The sequence below is a fragment of the Erpetoichthys calabaricus genome, chromosome 13, assembly GCF_900747795.2.
Source record: "Erpetoichthys calabaricus chromosome 13, fErpCal1.3, whole genome shotgun sequence".
NCBI classification, from domain to species: domain Eukaryota; kingdom Metazoa; phylum Chordata; class Cladistia; order Polypteriformes; family Polypteridae; genus Erpetoichthys; species Erpetoichthys calabaricus.
In genome coordinates, this window is record NC_041406.2 from 47,661,978 (window position 1) to 47,683,778 (window position 21,801).

At 38.7% G+C, this 21,801-nt stretch overlaps 1 protein-coding gene across 2 annotated transcripts in view; it reads left to right on the plus strand.

Annotated features, from left to right (window-relative positions):
* The window catches only part of LOC114664190 (raftlin-like), a 252,705-nt gene that overhangs the window by 217,641 nt on the left and 13,263 nt on the right, over positions 1-21,801 (plus strand). For both annotated transcript variants that reach the window (XM_028818201.2, XM_028818202.2), the window contains exons 7-8: positions 4,734-4,846; positions 11,445-11,548. In XM_028818201.2, coding sequence (XP_028674034.1) covers positions 4,734-4,846; positions 11,445-11,548 — 217 coding nt within the window. The remainder of the gene's footprint in view (positions 1-4,733; positions 4,847-11,444; positions 11,549-21,801) is intronic.

Below are 21,801 nucleotides of genomic sequence, written 5' to 3' on the forward strand. Positions count from 1 at the left end.
CAAAGGCTATTCTCTCTAGACACAATTGCTGCTAAATATATTTCTGTTGGAAATCTCTTAATTCATTGTCCTTTAATGTATGGCAACTCTCTTTTTTAATCTTATACTATTTGAATCATCCTTGGCATGAAATAATGGTGTGTCCAGCACCTGTATTTTAAATTGGCAGTCAAGTGTGCTGTTTGTCTGTAGTCATTTTAAGGGGAACTGTAATCCAATGTCCCTGTAGTATTTTTTGTCTTTCTTCCCCTCTTCTTTGTTTTTCTTTTCATATCAATGGACATTTTCCCACTGCAGGAACATTTCAGGAACCAGAGACTTTTCAGAAACTCAAGAACTTTTGTAGCATGCCCACCACAGGACCTCGAGTCATTTCAAGCTTTAAGGTTTCTTTCTTTAGTCATGTTTACACAAGAAAACATAAAATTTGCCTTCTCAGTTGCATCTAATACTAGGCAGAAAGAAATAAAAGAATACAAATACAGACAAGACAAGTTAAAATTTAAGGCAGTTTTGATATGCATATTTAACCAAAAACAGTTACAGGGTACATATCAAACCTCCATCATTTTCCCCAATATTGCTTATTAAAAAGTTATATGGCACTAGGAAGAAAGGAAGTTTTGGAGCAATTTGTGGGGGTTTTCAAAGTGACTATTCTTCCTGATTTACTGAAGTTAAGTTCTACATGTAATGGATGTCTGTCATCAGTTAAGATGATTTCCAATTTCATTAACATTGTCCTCTGACACACACTTACCAAATCATCTACATCAGCCCCAATAGCTTTAGCTGCATGCTTAGTAATCTGCTGGAGCTTTTTTAAATTTTGGTTTGTCAGACTGCTAAAACAGGCAATGAAGCTGAATGTGGTAACAGACTGGATCATACTGCGATAAAAGGACAATATGAGGTCCTTGTCTACTTTAAATAGTTTGAGTTTACGGAGTAGAAATAAGTGCTGATTGCATTTAGAGAATGTTTTTTGTATTTGTATTCCAGTTAAAGTTGTTATCTAGGTTAGTTCCTAAGTATTTATATTCAGTCACTATTTCTACTTCCAGCCCCAGAACAATAGGTGCACATACAGATTTCTGTCTCTTACAGTAAGTTCTTATTGCGCCAGTTCACCATATAGTCCACTTGATTTAGGTGGTGGCTTTCATCCTCCCCAGATATGCATCCTATGAGCATGATGTCATCAGCATACTTGATTATGGAGCAGTGGTCATTGTTCTGTCTCAGTTCACTTGTGTACAAAGTAAATAGTAATGGTGATAAGACACAGCCCTGCCGGCTCCCTGTGTTTGAATAAATGACTTTTGTAGAGAAAAGCCAAGCAAAATGACACCTTTTATTGGCTAACTAAAAAGATTAACACCCTAGTACTACAATAAATGACTTTTGAAAAAAGTGCCCTGTGCTTTGACTGTCTGTGAATGATTTTCAAGTTCTGAATCCATAAAGTGATAAATGGCTTAACATTCATATAGGTCAGTTTCCTAATCAGTATGTGAGGCTGGATGGTATTAAATGCTGAAGAAAAATCCAAAAATAGTGCTCTGACATATGAACCAGGCTTATCAAGAAAGGTGTAGATTTGATGTAAGATAAAAGGCAGAGCATCTTCCAAACTTCTGTTTACACAGTAAGCAAATAGGCTATATGCACGCTCTCTTCCGGATTCCGTGTCAGCTAGCTGCTGCACTTCTGGTGCTGATATCAAAACAAAGTAGCTCTGGAGTTTGCCATCATCACTTCAAGACATGACCAGAAGTACGGTAAACAATGTAAGTCACATTATTCAAATATTGTGCCAAACATCAAGAGCTAAAAAGGAGAAGAAAGGAGAACGGCTTCAAACTATATGTTTTAAACTACATCCACAATTACGAACATAAGATCCAGATGAATTGAAAAACTGTGTCTACTATGAACTTACATTGGAGAAGTATGTGTTTATATTAGGCTTCTTTAAAAAAACAGTATTTCAATAATTAAATTTTATTCAGGGACAGGTGAATATGCATGTAAGCCCAATACTGCAATGGTGCTGGACAAGTTATATAGCCAGGGATGAGTCACAAAAGAATGAGCTAACATTAAATCATCAATAGCAGGAGCGCCTATAAACATGTGAACTTTACAACAAGTGTGGCAAAAGGCAAGTAGTCCTTTTAAGAATAGCGAGCCACCTCAAAGAGCCAAGTAAAGAGCAGAGAATCCATCCATTGCAGTGCTTGGCACCGATAATACAAATATAACAACATGAGTCTGCTGGGCATCTTACCTTATAAAAAAGTGAATGACTGAGCTAGCAAAACAGTGAATGCCAAATCTCTGCTTCATTGTAAAGGTCTTAATTTGTTTCCTCAGCTGGAGGACCTCCTCTCTGAGAGACATGTTTTCATCAAGCGCTATGTTGAAAACTGCTGCATCCTCCTCCTCACCTGGTGTGTCCATTGGTTGCTTTCTCCTCTCCCAAACCCCCGGTCTTGAAAGTGGAATAGAGAAAATATTCCTCTCAAACAGTGCAGGGATTGCTGTCTTCTTCAACAATTACCACACTGTCTCAGACCCCGGCTTGCAAAAATCCTCTTGGTTGATTATGGTTGCTACAAATTTGGAAATGGAGACTAACTATAAAACTCTCTCTTCAGATAGAAGTGATCCATTTAGATTGGGTTTCCACATCGGAGGGAAACGTATGAAAACTATATACCTTGTTATACTTACTGGAAGCCCAAAATACTGTAAAGGTACACAACAATGTTCATCTGTAGAGCTATCGGTACACTGATACTTAAACTTCTTTTTCTCTGACATTCTCGCCACTAAACGAAAATCACAACTGCAATATAGACAATGGAAGTGACTGACCTGGCTGAGATTTCACCGGAAGTACCTCAACCTATTGGTTGTTACCTTGAAAAAACTTTGTCTCTGTCATTAAAATTATCATTGGTGGGGCTCAGGTGATGAGTTGTACTGATTGGTTGACCACCAGCACAGGAGGTAAAGGGAACCTTATCAGAATTGGGAGATGTTAAGAGTGATGTCCCTCATGGATCAGTGCTGGGGTTGCTGCTGTTTTTAATATCTTAAGCTATGTGGATAGAAATATGAATATGAAGCTGGTTAAGTTTGTAGATACAAAGCTAAGTGAATTGGCAGATAATATATAATCCACTGAATCATTACAGATGGACTTGAACAGAATACAGGCATGGGCTGATTAGTGTAAGTGAACGTAAGTTATTAAAGGTAGTAAGTGGAAATTATAGCTTTGAAAAGCAATGGTAAGCTTTGTTGGGCTAAATGCTCTGTTCACGTCAATATTTTTCTAATGTTCTAATGCTTATGCAGAATGCCTAAGAGGGGAGAGTGTGTAGTCAACACAGGTCATCAGAAGAATTCATTTTATTTATTATAGCAGACCTCGAACAACTAAAGGTTTACTTTCTGCAGTAATTCTGTCAAAAATAGTTTTTGTTTTTCCTCTTCTCCATTGTCAACTGGCCATGTCAGTTAAGATGCTAATGGGTGCTATATTGTCATGATTTGTTTATTTTAATCTTTGAAATTATTTTGTTTTACTGTATGTTTAATCTTATGTATGTGTTATTGAATGTAATAAATGTTGCCTGATTTAGGATTTTTTGTTAATACATTATAATTATAACATATGCAAGCACTTTGAGGTTGTACGCATTGAAGAAAGATGTACAGAAATGAATTGAATTCTCTCTTCATTGAATGCATCCTTACTCTTACAAAGCCAGCAGTGAACCAGATAATTGACACTTTGCTGGTGTGGGGTTACCACTTCCCTCTCTGTCATGCTTCTAATTTAGAATAAACAAAAATGGGGCAGGGAGTGGGGGCTTGTGAAGCAGATTGTCAATGTTTCATTAGCGAGGAAGTCCCCAAGTACAGAGGACTGGGTAGTGTTCACATCAAGGCCAAATTGTACTTAAAGAGTACCCTCAAGAAGTTAGTGAGGAGAATTCCTTAAGAAACTAGTGTGGGTAACTGGGGTTTGCTCAGACACAATGCACTAGCTATCCAAGCCAATGATGCCCCATTTTATGTGTAGTAATTAAACCCCATATCCTGGTATGCTCAAGCAATAGATTTATATTAGGAGACTGGCATGATGCAAGCCTTTGCTCCTGTTTCTTTCTGATCACAACAGGAACATCCTGGACTTCTGCTGGTCATAGGATAAGATGGGAACTGTTTAACTGGGTGTTTTGGGTTGAAGGAATGCTCAAAGCAAAGAGCATTCTGCAGTTTTGGGATTTTTAAAAGTAAAACCTGACTGGAGTCCCATGAGATGAGCATGCTGCAGTTATCTAACGGGATGTCTTTTTAAGGATGGAACCTATACAATCAAAATGGTTGGATCAAGCAAACATATTGTAATCAATTTTTCAGGATTTTTGCAGTATTGCTAAGTCAAACACATACGGAAGTTTGCCTTTCTTAGCTTCAATTTAGTTTTTGCAAAAAAAATATACAATTCTGAAGATAAATGCATCATTTAATTAAATTAACAAAAGCATGGACTGCTCTACTGTAACTCACTTTTGATTTGAAAGCTGTGAGTAATAAAGAAATCTTAGATGATGTCCAAAATGATAGCAGCAAAACCAAACCAAACGAAAAGTGTTCAGCAAATCTTGGAAATACTTAAGATAAATAAAGCTAAATGACTGTCTCTTACCTTCCAGACTCATCACCACAAAGCACAGAAGTCATGTTCATCTTTCAGGAGTCGGACACGGACACCACATCTGTTCAAGCTTATGATGCCATTGTGGTGGAGCAGTGGACAACTTTTGAAGTGAGTCTGTCCTTTACAGTAACACCTGCAACATTCTTTTCACAATTACACTTCTTGTGGCCACAGTACTGCAGTACTTTCATTATTAATTACATCTATTTTTAACTGCTTATTTAAATGCAGGATAGCAATGATACAGTTTCTATAAAATTAATTTATTTAAGTCTAGTTATTTCCACACTATCTTTTATTTAAAAGTCATATTCAGAGCAAAGTGTTTCCCGGATTCATTAAAGGTTTTGTGGCGGCTTTGTGCTCTGTGCCAAATACTCTTCACTGCCACCTGCTTGAAATATTAAGGTCTGCAGTAAAAATATTTTTGGAATATATTTTGTAACATGCATACATTTCCAAACATGCTTAATGCAATTCAGGGCCATTGAGTTAATACAACACAAGACACTCGTTAAACAACCTTGGGCTGCTCTGTAGTCCATCACAAGGCACACAGATGGGGCACATCTAGTATGGGCAGAATGGGTGTCTGTCTGCCAGTTCAATTAACCTTCACATCTTTTGGAAAGTACCAAGAGAAACACCCACATAAATGCGTGTCTGAGATTCAAACCCAGGATGCTGTATTTGTGAAGCAGTAGAATTAACCAGTGCCCTTGGAGTATAATGGCTTGTGCTAAAACAGTTTCTATATTAAACAGTTCTGGATTTTTAAGGAGAAGACAATAAAACCTGACTGGGTACAGATTATTTGGATTCCATCTTGATTATTCTCAAGAGCTTACCTTTCTGTGATTCAGCTTGGGGCGAGATGGTTAACCAAGTAGAGACTTTGTTTTAAGTGCATTTTCTGTGGGTTCTGTCACAAAATACACATTAGTAACACTTTATGATAACTTCCATCAATAAGTCAATAATAAACATTAAAATACTAAACATTATTAGTTCATGTACATTCCAATAGTTATAATTGTCCTTAAATGATAATAAGCAGGTAACACTCAGTGTGCTTAACACCCTGTGGTAATCAGAGGGTTCTATTAGTGCTCCAGTGTTGGCGTAACATGAAAGTCTTTCTCTGGTGCAATGTAAAATACAATAAATTAGCTATAGAGAGTCCTATCAAAGTAAACTAATAGCATCAAAATCAAAAGTTATACCACCTTGTGTTTATGACTAGCACTATGCAGAATAACCACTTTCCATAAGACATACACACTCAGTTGCTGGGTGTGCAATATTAAAATGGCTGTTTCATCATGTGAATTAAAATGATTGTATGTTTGAACCAGTTTGTCACCTTACTACAGACCAGCCCAGCATCTCTAGTTGATTAAGAGCACAGAACGGGGTAGCAAGTCATTTCCAGAGTTTAGCAACGTCAACATTGTCAATATCACTTTATCAGCATTCTCAGTCACTTTCTGCTATTGACTGTGACACTCCCAATGTGACAAAGGCAAGAACTAACACCTGCTCAGAGCTCCTATTTATGTTTTTTCTCTTAAAGCCTATACTCTCTTTATGGAATCCTCTTGATGTCTTTCAAAGCATGCACTTCACTTCCCTACTAGATATGCTGCTGCCATCTAACCCTGCCCAACCTGAAGAGCTCACCGAACACTGCCTTCCCACTCTGCCTGTAAAGAGCTGTCTATCGGCTGCAATAATACATTCTCACAAATCTAATGTAGAACACTAAAACATGTCATTCACATTTATTTTTCAGGGATCTTCCACAATATAGATATTCAAGCTTTCAGTGAGGTCTAAAGACTTAACTGGGCTGGTCCTATACCACCCCAATATTTAAGCACCTTTATAACAGCTTTAATCATCAAATTATTAACAAACATTACATAATGTTTCATTACATCTTTTATTAATTAGTTGTATATTTTTAGTACCCAGTCTTCAGTTAAAACTATTAATTCAATGTAAAGATTTGTAAAGGTGCATTACCTAATGAAGCTATTCAGAGTTACTATAAAGTGTTAAACATAAAATCAGTTTGTTGCCATAAGCTTAGGTAGCAATCTTATGCACCTGCTACCTTAATGGAGAAGGGCTGGGGTGGTTATGTTACACGCTGACTCACAGCTTGACCCTCACACTCAAACAGGAGAACCTGCCATACCACCTGCACTTCAGAACAGGTCATCCACCTGAAACTAAGCATGTTCAGGCCTGGCTAGTACTTGGATGGGAGACCATCTAGGAAAAGCCTGGGTTGCTGCTGGAAGAAGTGTTGGCGAGGACAGCAGGGAACGCATTCCCTGTAGTCTGAATGTGGATTCCAATGCCCCAGTGCAGTGATGGGCACATTGTGCTGTAAAAATCTTGCCGTCCTTTGAATGACATGTAAAACCGAGGTCCTGGCCTTTGTGGTAAGCATACTGGCACATAAATGGCTGCCATTGCATCATCCAAGTGGATGCTATATATTAGTGGTGGTTCCATCCATCCAGTATCCAACCCGCTATATCCTAACTACAGGGTCACGGGGGTCTGCTGGAGCCAATCCCAGCCAACATAGGGCACAAGGCAGGAAACAAACACTGGGCAGTGCGCCAGCCCACCGATTAGTGGTGGTTGAACTATGTAAACCACTTTGAGCAGTGAGAAAAGCACTACATAAATGTAAAGAATTATCTATTATTATTATTAACTGTGAAGAGAATTGTCCTTTCCGTTACATATAAAAGTGTCAACAGCACAGTAGTTTATATGAAGTTCAATATAATGCAGAAATGAGTGGCACTGGATTGAATCCCAGCATGGTCATTCCTCTGTGGAGTTTCCAGGTTCTTCCTGTGCTTGTGTTGCTGTTTTTCCAGGTACTCTGGCTTCCTTCTACACACCCAAACTTTGTATTAAGGTAGTCGGTGACTCTAAGCTGTCCCTGCGTGAATGAGTTTGAGCTTTGTGCACTGTAAAGAACTGTTGTATCACCCAGGGTTGTTCCCACTTTGCACCCAGTGCTGTTGGAATAGGCAGTAGTTTCCTGTCCTCCTGAACTGGATACATGGGTGAGAAAATAAATGAAAGAATCAAGGAAAACAGTACAAAGAGTAAAAATAAATGGGAGATCAAATTTTAAGAAAGCTATAAAGATCAGACACATGTACTGTATATAGTCATTGTCCTATTCTGATTGTATTGTGTCTTTTAAATCTAACATGTGACAGAGCGTGAGTGAACGCCCATTAATGGTTAGTGAAGTAAATCTTGATGATCTTACGAAGGCATATGATTTCTAACTTCAACATAAAGTACCTGAGACTTGCCAGTCTCAGAAAATGTCACCTCAGTGTTCAGTTTAACTGAAGACCAGACAGACAGGAAGCTTGATCTAGATTACTCAGCCAGCTGCTGTGGTCAGGTGCTACAGTTAGTCCGCTGTACCAAACACCACAGGTTCCTGTTTTAGCTGTGGCTAAGGTGCAGAACGGAACTCACTGAAAGACTTAACAGAGATATAGTCAAGTAAACAACACTTAACCACAGTCACAAAAAGAAGACCCTACTACTACTACTTCAGCAGCATACTGCTGTTTAACCATTTCATCTGCTGCACGTCCTTCCCATGTCTGTGTGTTTTTATTCAAGTTCTCTAGCTTTTCTGTGTGTGCGTGGGTGTGTGGGTGTATGCCTGTGGGTGTGGGGAGTTTGCAATGAGATGGTCTGGCACCTCCATCTTGCACACGGTGCTGCTAGGAGAGGATCTGGGTCCACAGGCCCTCACATACAGTTAAGAGTGTTCAGCTAATGGACAACTGGACTTTGAAATGCTACAAAATATTAAATATAAATTCTCTCAATTAATAAAAAGGAAAAACCAATACACCAGGACATCAATTACCAGCTTACTCCATGCACGTTTTTTTCTTGGTACTCTTGACCTAGATAATTTCTCTTTCCTCCATGGAACTCTTGCTAGTGCTTCTTATTCCAAGCTCACATCCTCAAAGCTGGAAACAGTCATTTCTCGTGCTTTCTTGGGGTCACTGCCAAAGTCAGCTATGGCCTTTATACAGTATTTCCTCCTGATGGACCCTGGTCAGTCATTACAATCCAAATTCCATCCATCTTTCCATCCATTTTCTATACTTGCTATTCCTGGTCTGGTTTATGAAGATAAAGGAACTAGATTGGGATACCAGACTTGAACAAGTTGCCATTTATTGTTCCAAACACCCCTACTCACACTTACATAGGCATAACTTAGTAGCACCATTTAACTTAAAAGGATGGGACTGGACTGTGAAAGCAATTCAAGAGTCTCAGGAGAGAACCCTGAGCACTACATGAGCACCCACACTGCATCTCCAAATACTTTGGTATTAATGAATGAGCATGAATGTGACCCATGATGGATTGGTTAGTCCCTGCTGAGGGTTTCAGTCCACTGTTAGCTCCTGCTGAGACAGGTACCAGGTGCCCATGGCACTGAATTGTATAAGCTGATTAGAAGACATCGAGAGGAGTCAGATGAGGTGGCTCGGGCATCTGATCAGGATGCCTCCTGGACGCCTCCCTGGTGAGGTGTTCCAGGCACATCTAATCGGGAGGAGGCCCTGGGAAAGATCCAGGACACGCTGGAGGGACTATGTCTCCCGGCTGGCCTGGGAACACCTCGGGATTCTCCCGGAAGAGCTAGAAGAAGTGGCCGGGGAGAGGGAAGTCTGGGCATCTCTGCTCAAGCTGCTGCCCCCGCGACCCGATCTCGGATAAGCGGAAGAGGATGGATGGATGGATGGATGGATTAGAAGACTGACATACAGAGGAATGGATACTTTAAGACTGGTGGATGAAGGAATGGATGCCTTGTTGCAGTCTACTGTAGATGTTAGCAATGAAAATGCTGACCTCTAGTGGCTCCCATCCTAGCCCAGTTCCCCTTGGAACTACAAATGTCTCCAGTCTTAAATTCTACCTTCCTGTTTGTGATAGGTTGATGTTTAACCACATTTGGTTGCAGTCACATTATTTTGACAGCACAGAATGGCAATTTTAAAATTGATTAATGTTTCTGCTTTGATCAGAGCTTGGAGTTTTTTGCCCTGAAAATTCAGTTTTTTCTACACATGTATAGCATTCTCTAATGTATAAATGTAACTTACCTAACTAATAATACCTGACCTTATTTTGTTAATGAGTAGTGAATCTTGCATGCTCACGCACCTTTCATGTCACAAAAATGAAACAATTTGAGGCTCTTGTTTGGTCTGTCCTGACTGGCATCATATTGTTAAGATACCCCGTGACATCATCATCATTGGGCATAATACAGCCATCTTGATTTAAACACTATAAAAAACGGATAGCCTCGCAACCACCACTGCTCAGAAAAATAAATTGGCTATGATCTTCCTAGATTGAAATAGCAATGCCTCAGATTTAGAATTGAAAAGCTTAGAAGTAAAAAATTACAAGTCACAAAAACATGAAAGGAACATGCAGACTGCGCACTGCGGACCTAAACTGTACACTGCATGTCCAGTAGCAGCACCAATCACTATTGTCTACATATGTAACTGTTCCTTCCATACCAGGATCCTGTGTTTCTTTGAAACAGGCACATCATACTGCTCTCTTCTCTTTCACAAAGTAGACAGAGAACACATAGGCTTCCTTTATGGTTTTTGCAAATTTAATGTAGCCCTCATCAGTGCTGGGTGAAAATGAAGCTGCAGCATAAAGTCTTGTGAATGATGGATTCTTGTTATTGATCTACATTCTTGTTTTTTTCTCAAATTACTGTGGCTGCCTTTAAGGGAGCAAATGGTTTTGTACCTCTTCACTAGCGTTTACTGTATAGTCTCAACTGGGAAAAGCTAGAACCAAAAGGGCAAACACACAATTAAAAAATTAAAAAAACAAATCAACAACCACAGGTTGGCCATATTTTAATGTGACAGATGACCTTCAAGCCCCAACACTAAACTGTAAAGTTCAGTATGGACATGTGCACACATATGGAGGACACTGCAGGGCTAATTTGACCAGCTCCTCATTTGCAAACAGGCTTATTGCATCCGGCACAAAGACAATTCCACATACTACGAGAAGCAACATTTTTCTAGCTAAGTTTTTACATTAAGCATAGGGTAGGAATTTGGAAAAAAATGTGTAAAAAGACAATGCTGAAGGTTGTTATAAAAATTTTAAATTGCAGAGGGAAGCTTATTACTTAATGTATTTTGCACAACATCTGGTGGGGCTGAGCCCCTCTGACCCCTAATACAGAAGCACCAGTGGTCTTCAGACTTTCTGCAGGAGCAATTGTGTGGTTAGTCACTACTGCAGAATAGCTCTCCAGACCTCCAAAAATAGACTGACTGGCTGTATGACAACGATTAGCATAGATCTGTGTATATGTAGGCGTGATTAGAAAAGGAATGTTGCATTGATTTATATATTATCATTATCTTTTGTATGTCTATTTTAACAAAACTAAATATACTGTAAGCAAATTATCTTGAGCATTACATTTTTTTTCTTTGAGGTTTCTTCAACCAGAACTTACAAGATAACAGTGGCTCAGTTTAAAGAGGAAAACATGTGGGGAGCACTGTGGGTTGAGGTTCTGTTTTAGATTTATTGAACAGACGCTAATGTTTGCCGACTTCCTTGCCTTTAGGACAGCGAAGTGAAGACGGACTACATACCTCTGCTGAAATCACTGTCAGCATATGGTTGGAGGCTGACCTGCGTGCTTCCCACGCCAATAGTAAAGACAAACAGGTAAAGTTAGCTTTGCTCTTTTGTTGTACACCTCCATAGTAAATATGTTATGGTTACTGTGGGTGAATTTTTATCATAAGGTGAATAAATTATGGCTTTATAGCTTGCAATTACTAAGGCCAAAAAGATTCTAAGTAGGCTATCTCTGTCCACTACTTGTCCTTCTTGTCTGTTGTTTTTCTTCAAGAAGCATGCAGATTAGAAATATCCACATACATGAGTGGTGGGTGCAGGTTGAAGAAGCTGTAATGTCATCAAAATGTAAAAACATTACACTGGTGTAGCTGCGCTATAAAGGCCTGCCTTTGGCTGCCAGGCAGGGCAGCACATATCTGTAAATTTTATTAATATAAAACTCCTTTCACCAAAAAATCTCTGGCTGATCCAGTTCACTAATATTTTGCTATACCCATTAAGCTCAATGTGCTCTAGTAGAGTCACCATTTATATCCTGCACTAAGGGTCATCTAAATGTCTGGAATCTGCAATAGCGCTAAAAACTGCAATTCTCCTTGGTGTCCTCTGTGTAATTGCACTCTGTGCAAAACCTCCTTTATAGGGCTGAGCATTCTTATTTGATTCTTGGTTGCCCCTCTTATATCAAAGCAAGCAGGACTCTAACATTTCCCTGATGAGATGAAATGGTGCCAATTATGAACCCTCAGCTAGATGTCCAGTTCATTCAATTTTGGTTGTGCCCAGCCTATGCTATACGTTCTGGGGCAGTGATTGGATTTAGCAAGGTCAACAGTTTTTAACAGGCCCTTGCTGCTTGTACAAAGTTTATGATGGGTTCATCTTTCTCTCCTTCAAACAAAGTTGGTAAAATACTTTTGCAGTGCCCCTTCTGCTGCTATCCTATGCGTAGATTTCAGGACAACCCAAAATATGGGACAGTCCATTGCTGTTACATGAAGAAATGAACACCACTCAGCGTTTTTCTAGCTCATTTTGTGCAATATGTTCCAAGCCTGAAAGTTTTCTTATGGCCACTGGCCATGCATACATGGTGTGAGCAGGAGTATGTATATGAAAAATAAGGCAGGACAGTACACATTCCAGCCGGGATACCCTTAACCAGTTAAACAATAAGTTTGGCATTTTTCTATTAAAGATTATTTGTTCATAATCATGGTAATCATGGTATTTATTAATTTCACACATAAAATTGAAGCATTAATTAGAAAAAAAAAAGAAAAAACTAGCCTGTTCTTAAATTTTAAAATTTAGACAATGGGGCCATCATATTATGAAATGTATGCTTCAAACTTCTTAGTATTATCCCTGAGTAGCTCCCAGGCTCAGAACACCATGTAAAAACAGATAACCCCAAGCAACACTTGGGGTGACCTATTTTGATGAGATATAGCATGTTAAGCCCAAAGAAAATGGAACAGTATTTTGTTGCCATCTTGTGGATATGATAATCCACATTCTGTCACTCTATGTTAACTCATCAATATTCATGTGTGGGGCAGAACCTTTAAACAAAAACAAAATGGAGAGTAAACCAAAAGCTGTAAAGCCACTTTGAGAACAAACTGCAAACTGAACCATTAATTGAATCAAGCGATAGTGATAACAATATGAATTGGTCGTCAGACATTGTCAAGGATAGTGAAACTGATGCATATGGCATTGTGGGACCAAACTGCTGTGATATTCCCTGGCAAATTCAGTTGTGAAAGATTAACTATGGTGCCAGTAGCTGGGTAACAAAAAGACAAAATGACTGCGATAAGTGGAAATACAAGAAAGGTGATAGCCCCCTAAGCACTGTTAACAATGCAGCAACAGTTAATGTTTGCTTCCGACGAAATGTGGAAGTCACCTTTGCACTGTGGTAGCTTAGAATAACACAAGGGACACATCGATCAGGTAGATCAGGGACTGACATTTTATTCTTTCATGTACAAGTAACAAAAAAAAGAAACATTCGAAAAGTAACACACTTCTACTGTCCTGACTGCAAAGCTGGGCTGTGTATAGGTGACTGTTACAAAGCATATCACACAAAGGGCGAGTATTAAATCTGCATCAGTATTGTAGTGGACACTAGATATACCTTTCCTGCTGTATTTATGTCGACATTTTGCTATTTCTATGTTTTTGTTACATATTGTATAATAACATTTTTGACTTGAGTTTTCAAAGTTAAACGTACAGCTAAGGAGGTTAAGTCTTTCTGTAAGAGATTGACAACTGCTTTAAGGAGGTAGTAAAATCCCAATAGAGGAGTGATAGCAAGGGTTCGCCTGGCAAAAACTAAGAAGAGAAAGCTAGTTTAGCTTTATAAGAAGGTCGAGGAGTGAGAAGAAACTCACAGTCTCACAGACAGAGAGTCCTAACTTTGGGTAGTAGGGCTGACAGGAGCACAAACTATAAATGCATGTGTCATGATTTATGACTCATTATACCTTTTCTGAAGTTTTTAGCAACATTACTGAAATCTTTTCCAGGTTTTTTTTACCCTGTAGAGTTAATTTCTGAACTATTTTTATTTTTTTATATCTCATTGATGAAAAGTTTATTTTTATTTTCATTATTTTGTGACACAGTTTTGTTTTCACATAGGTGCTACCATATTTTGAGTTCAATACTTTCCGTTGATATTGTGATTCTCCCATAAACCTCTGAGAAAGTGCAATAGCTGACATCATAACGTGTGACCACATATGAACACACTTATCCGAGGCTGGATAAACTAAACCCTTTTTGTGGAATTACTTTTGTTCCTGTTCTTACTGGCTTATTGATATCAGGTTAGTGATTAGGATTGACAAAAGATCTCTCTATATCCTGGCCCATTGCATAGAATCTCCCCCTATCTTGCTAAGATAGAACATCTTGACCTGAATATGTTTCCTTCCTGTCACTTCTAGGTCCAGAGTCCAGTCACTTCCTGTCACCTTTTTGGGTGTCTGCTCCAGAGCAAATCCCCCACCCACCCACTGCCCCCAGCACACCGCCTTCTTCTCAACAGATAATAGTAGACTGCAGTAATTCGCATGGAGCGGTTTATTTCTTAAGTCAAATCTTATAAATGCATTCCCAAAAGTGGCACATGCCATTTTGCCACAATTGTGCCACCCTCCTTTAAATTAGCAATATCAGAGCCCATAGGTATTAACACTTAATGGAGTGGTAATAACATAAAGAATCTTAATAACAGTTAATAACACAAATACGCCAAGGCAAGTCCATTTTAAACGTTCATTAAGCATGCTATAGGGCAACATGGGCCCTACATGATTTCTGAGAATTTAATGACAATTCGAGACACACATCCTTCACCACGGCAAAACATTTAGTAATGCACCGTCTCAATTTCTCTCTCACACTTGTCCGTAGACACAAAACTGGAAGCATACAAGGAAAAAATCTGTACAAACTAGACTGGCAATGTACTTAAATAGACAAAAGAAACATTTTTACATGAATAATATTATAACATTAATTACGCCTATCCTTTCAGATGTGTGTGCACCATGATTTCATGGCTACACAGATCTTAACCGCATCTTCTGTTTGTATTTTCACCATAAGTTCATGCTTTATGGAAATTTTGATCAGTCCACAAAAACTGCCCCATGCTTTAGTACAGCAAATTTATGTATTTTGTTTCATTTATTTTAATGTTATTGTAAGAATGAGCCTTTGTATTTTTGGAGTGCCTGCACTCTTCTGGTACTTTTTATGTTTACAACCCAACAGTTTTGGTTGTTTTAGCATGTCAATCAACAATATCTCACTATGCAGATCAAAGTCGGCACCAATTCCATACACTCAGGGTGTGCAGCCTCAGCTGGGAGTCCTGACACATTTCACAACTATTTTACAAGATTAGAGATTTTGGTATGATAACATGCTCGTCCATCAAGTTTCTAAAAGGTTGCTTAATAGTTTATAGTAGCACACTTGTCTTCCACCAACCTTGCACACGTTGCACACTGGGAAATCACTTGCTTCACCTATATGGATGGGCCAGCACTGTATGTGCACCATTGTTTCAAAATTTAAGTCTTTAGGAGCCACTACCATGTGTGCTAATGATATTAGGCAGCAGAAGAATAACCGTTAATCACCATCATCCTTCACCAGTTTTCTGTGGTCTGCATTTACAAACTGCAGGGTATTTGGTGAGAGTTTTGATGCTTCATTTCCTCACTGGATTGCTTTCAGAAAACAGTAGGATGAGTTGCACAGCATATTTAGACGTGACTTCTTCATTTTTCACTCTGATATTTCTGTTTGTTGTCTGCCCTGCTGAGCTGCTCTTTAATAGGCTAACATGAAAAATTCCTGCCCGTCATGGGCACTTGAGCTGACAGACTGCATGCTGTGAGTTATCCAGGGCAAAGCTCACTTTTTACACCCCCATTACTTTTTGGATGGGATAGAGATGTTAGCTGACCTGGCACACACACACATACATGCTGTAAAGGAAAGGGGGTCTGGCACCCGGGTCAGTGACAGAGGGTTAGAGCTTCTCTTCTAGTAATTGCACAAAGAGTGCTGATAAATTCATTTTTCTGGCATTTTGCATCATTTTCAAACTGTGTTGGGCAGGGGTGAAGAGAATCTTCTGGAGTTGCTCCATAAAGCTGCCTGATAATAAAATGTTCAAATGTGATGCAGGACAGGAATGATAAATTACATGTCTCCTCTGAACACTAATTTGCCATAGTGAGAACAGTTTAGCCGTGCCTAGGGAATGGATTTAATTAATCAAAGGTACTGTTCCAGTTTTAATTTTGAAAAATGATTTTAACATATTTCTTTAGCATAATGAAATGTGGGTGATGATAGAAGTTCTGCCAGAAACCCTTTGCACAGTCTCACATGGTCCCATTGGCAGGCTCTTAAGAACTCTGCTGGCAGTTTTGTCTGCTCCACATTTGTTTATTTTGAGGTTTCTTAATTACCAGCAAATGCTGAAGTAATGAAAACCTACTCTGCCGGAGAAGTTTGGTGGCTTGCTGTGTGTGTTGAGGAGCCCAAGAGGTTCGAAAGTAGCAGGGAAAGGTTAAAGTGTCCAGCTGTAACCAGGGTTTGCTCGGTAGTGGAAAAGACACCATGCAGACAGGCCTACTGCTAAAAAATGAGTGTTAAACAAACAGAACAGATGGAATTTTGCAATAATACAAAACAGGAGGTCTGGCCACAAACAGCAAGCCTTTAGACCTTTCTCACACTTGTGATTTCTGTGTGCTAAATTTTTTACATAAATCATTTAGACAGGATGGCAGAATAGGTAGACCCACCAACTCCCGTTTAGACTGGAATGTTTAGCTTCTTTTCCGCTCTTTTAACAGCTTCTAATAACCGACATCTTCCTCATAATGCTGTTCATATCATGTGTCCTGTCTGCACACTTTATTGCATTCATTTGTCCTTCAGATCTTTCCTTTGAGTCTGCATGACTTGGGGACTCAGTCATCATCACCATCTCTAAATGTGCTGTATGAAATATAGTAACAGTGAGAGATACAGTTAATGTAATCTTCTTAAATTAGACTAACCACAATTCAAGGTTACAACTAAGGGACCAGATCCTATCCTAGGAGCACTTGGCACAATGCAGGGAATAAAGTGGGCCAGGTGCCAGTCTGTTGCAGGGCATCAGCTAACTACAGTGAATTCAGAAAGTATTCAGACCCCTTCACTTTTTACACATTTTTATGCTGCAGCCTTATACTAAAATCATTAAAATTTATTTTCTCCCCCATCAAGCAACACTTAATACCCCAGAATAACAAAGTGAAAACAAAACTTTAGAAATTTTACAAGTTATGTTAAAAATAAAAAAAGCTGAAATATCACATTGACACATGTATTCAGACCCTTTACTTGGACTTTTGGATGCGATTATAGCCTGGAGTCTTATTTGCCCATCTGGATTTGAGGATTTTCTAAAAATGTTCTTTGCAGATCCTCTCATGCTTTGTAAGGCTGGATGGAGACCATTGGTTGACAGATATTTTCAGGTGTCTCCAGAGATGTTTGATTGGGTAAAAGTCCGAGCTCTAGTTGGGCCATGTAAGGGCACTCACAGAGTTGCTTTGCTTTGTGTTTGAGGTCAATGTCCTGTTGGAAGATGAACCCAGTCTGAAGTCCAGAGTACTCTGGAGCAGGTTTTCATTACGAATATCTCTGTACTTCGCTTTGTTCAGCTTAACCTTGACTCTGACTTGTCTCCTAGTCCCCTACCGCTGAAAAACAATGCCACAGTATGATGCTGGCAACTCCATGCTTCACCTTTGGAACAGTATTGCATAGGTGATAAGGATTGCTTGGTTTCCTCCAGACATGACACCAAACAGTTCAATCTTGGTTTCATCAGTCTCTTGTTTCTCACAGTCTATGAGTTCCTTAGATGCTTTTAGCAAACACCAAATCGGCTTTCATGTGTATTTTTTACTGAGGAGAGGCTTCCCTCTAGCCTCTCTGCCAAAAAGCCCAGACCTGTGGAATGTTGCAGTAATGGATATCCTTCTGGATGTTGTTCCCATCTCCATAGTGACCATCAGGTTCTTGGTCACATCTCTTACCAAGGCCCTTTTCTCCCAATTGCTCAGTTTGGCCAAGGGGCAGGTCTAGGAAGAGTCACTGTTCTTGCAGACTCTTTCCATTTAAGAATTATGAAGGCAACTGTGCTTTTGGGAAACATCAATACTACTGAAATGTTTTGTAGCCATCCACAGATCTGTGCCTTAACACAGTCCTGTCTCTCAACAATTCCTTCAAACTTATGGCTTGTTTTTTGTTCTGATACACATTGTCAGCTGTGTGACCTTCTTTAGACAAGTGTGTGCCTTTCCTAATCATTTCCAATCAATTGAATTGACAACAGGTGGACTCCAAACAAAGTGTAGAAATATCTCAATGATGATCTCAACAGAATAGGTTGTACCTAAACCACATTTCAAGTACCATAGCAAAGGATCTGAATTCTTGTGTCAATGTGATATTTCTTATTTTTAATAAATTTTCAAAAGTTCCTAAAATCCTGTTTTTTTCTTTGTGAATCTAGGGTATTGATTGTTGCTTGATAAGAGAAAATATTAATTAAAATGTGTAAAAAGTGAAACAGTCTGAATACGTTCTGAATTAACTGTATACAATGATCATAATACTTCAATAAACATTCCTGTATTATGATATAGTTTAACATTCCCAAACCCACTTAATATAGCTCATGGCTGTGGGGGGCTCGAGCTTATCCTGGTGTCTGTCACAGGGCTCACTGAGGCACACACCCACACAGGGTCAATTTGGAATCACCAATTAGCCTAACCTGCCTTTGGGTATGTAGGAGGAAAACCCACACAAGGGCAACAACTGGACACCAGGTTTGACCCCAGCACACTGAATCCGCAATACAGCTGTTTTATCTACTACACCACTGAACTTTTATTCTATTACATTTTAAAAAAAGAAAATAAAGTGAAGTGCCTAAATTTGTAATTCATAAAGTACACTGGTCTTACGTTAGACGGCCAATGTCAGGTAACCAAAACCATATGTGTCTCAGATGGGGTTGTTTTAGGGAGGTATTAGGAGCAGGTCCTGCTCACTTTAGAAGAGAACACAGACAATCCACCTTGTTCACATAAGTTATTATAAATCAATGTAATCTGTACTTTGTATCTAATAATGTAAATCTTTTAATTTTTAAAGCTTACATAAACATTACTGAAAATGTCATAATTGAATGGTATGGTGGTACAGTGCTTAGGGCTGCTGCCACATTGTTTTGTTGTCCTGAATTTAGATGCCAGGCCTTGTCTTTGCCTGTGTGGAGTTTTCTCTCCACCAGGGTATTCCAGACAGTTCACTGAAATCCAAAACAAATACAGATGAAGTAAGATTGCCTGGTGTGCCTAAGAGTGCCCCACAGTGGACTGGCACTCTTTAAAATGCTGCTTCTTAATTTTGCAGTCAGTGCTGCTAGGATAGTCTGCAGTAAACCCAACCCTGTACTGGAGGTTGACGTTTCTGTAAATGACTGAATGAAATGAATGTGCCAGAGTAACTGTGGTGACCCACTCACCCAAAATGGACAAAGTGATGTGATCATCCAAGAATAGCCAGGGAAGCAGGCTGGAATTTCCACATGCCTGTCCAGATAGGGTGCTCTAGAAGGCAGCCTGTGCTCCCACTCTAGTATCTGGCTTTGGCCTACACCAGTGTTTCCCAAACTCGGTCCTGGTGAACCCCTGTGGCTGCAGGTTTTTGTTCCAACCAGCTTCTGTTTTTAATTGAACTCATGGCCTAATTAAGTGAACTGATATTTCCCAAGTTCTGTGTTTAGGGAACAATATAGAAATTAGAAAACTAAGTTTGCTAAAAACAAAATATTAAAATGTACCGAACAGTTATATAGGAATAATGTATTTTTTTTTCTTTTTAACAGTATTTTCATCTTGATTTTCATTCTACTTTTTTAGGTGTTCTAATTGTTTAATTGATCCATTATTTACTCATTAGTGGGTCTGACTCTAAAGTAGTTGCAGCCTTTGATTATTCAGTGTTGTTTGCCTGGGTGTCTGATCTGCTCGTTTTAAATTGTCATTATTAAGATACAACAAAGGGGGAAAAACTGCACAGAGAAAGGGCAAAGTATAATGAAATCAACAAAAGAGAGTTAAGCATTTAAATCTATACCAAAAGCAGAAATATTTCTAAATGTCTTATAAATGTAAAAACCATGCTGCTATGCTTTTCTCAATGTCAAATAAAAGAAAAAAATAAACAGCTAATTAAATGAGATCAGTGCTATCAGGTGTTGTCAATGATTAGGAATCCGGTTGGAAGAAAAACCTGCAGCCTCAGGGATTCACCAGGACCGAGTTTGGGAAACACTGGCCTATACCATGCCAAAATGTGATCAGCTTCAGAAAATAAAAAATATAAGTAAAGTTTACAAAATATAGTCCAAGTTCCATCAGAGGGAGGATGACTGTAAAACTACAGTTTGAGGATGAAAGGGCAATCAAAGAATCTTGATAAATGAAATACTTATTACAAACATGGAAATAAAGAACAAATGCTCAAAAGTGCCAAACAATGCAAAAACAGTTGCCATGAAGATAACCTACAATAACCAAATCCCAATATGTTAAACAGAAGTCAAAATCCTTACACAAAACCAGAAAATCCTACAAGTAACAATAAATAATAAGAAGAAAACTTACCAACACCCAGGTGCATACAATGTACCATAAGGGTCTGCAATTCCCATAAGCCTTGATAAGGCTGGGAGCAGTACTTCAATGGAGGTTGACAGGTGGACCTGCTTCTTGGGGAACCACCCATAAAACACAAGAAACATGGCAGAACAAACATCAATGCATGGAAATAATAAATAAAACTGATAAAGAATACATAATGATACAAATAATAAACATAAATAACAACATTACATAAATGATTATAGCTATGCTTGTCAAGTGCTTCCAAATAGTTAAAAAATGCAGCTATCAGAAAGGCATTCCAGCAGTTAGTATGACTTGTTGTATAAAAAAGTGTCTTTGTTTTCAAAGTTTTAGTGAAATTCAAAGCAAACAGTTCATACAAAAATAAAGAAGAAAGCTGATAATACAAACACAATACAAAAATCTCTTAAGGATTAAGTGTCTAGGTACATTTCGTAAAGTTTCTATATGTTATCACACACACTAGTACCGTATGAGCATATAAACACACGGTCAGAAAGCTATTGTATATGCAATTATCATCATTCTGTGTAACAGTTCATGTTTCTCCCTAGCTAACTTTTTTCTGAGGTCAGGGATATAGCTGTAGATTAAGAACATTCCATTAACCTGTTAGCTTTATATGAAACATACATTTCTTTTTTTTTAAGAAAAAAGGTAAAGGTAAATTTACTGCAAAATTAACTTAAAATATTTGGCTCTTACAATGATAGTAACCAAAGAACTGAAAATGACCGAAAGGTCATAAAAAGGAACTTAAAAATAAGCCAATGTCACTCTGGCTTAAATGTAACATGCAAGTGTCACACTTTGAGCTACTTGTTGTATGAAAATGTGCTATATAAATAAATGTTGTTGTATATTTCATGTGGTCTTTTTTTTAACGATCCAATGTCCACCATGAACCATATCTGACCATGAGACAGTAGATGATCTGGTTGTATGGTTAAGGTCATGTGGGTAAAGGTGTCCTTTTAAATGAATCATTGAAGAGTAGACATACAATAAAGCAGAACCCAACACTGATGTTGTGGC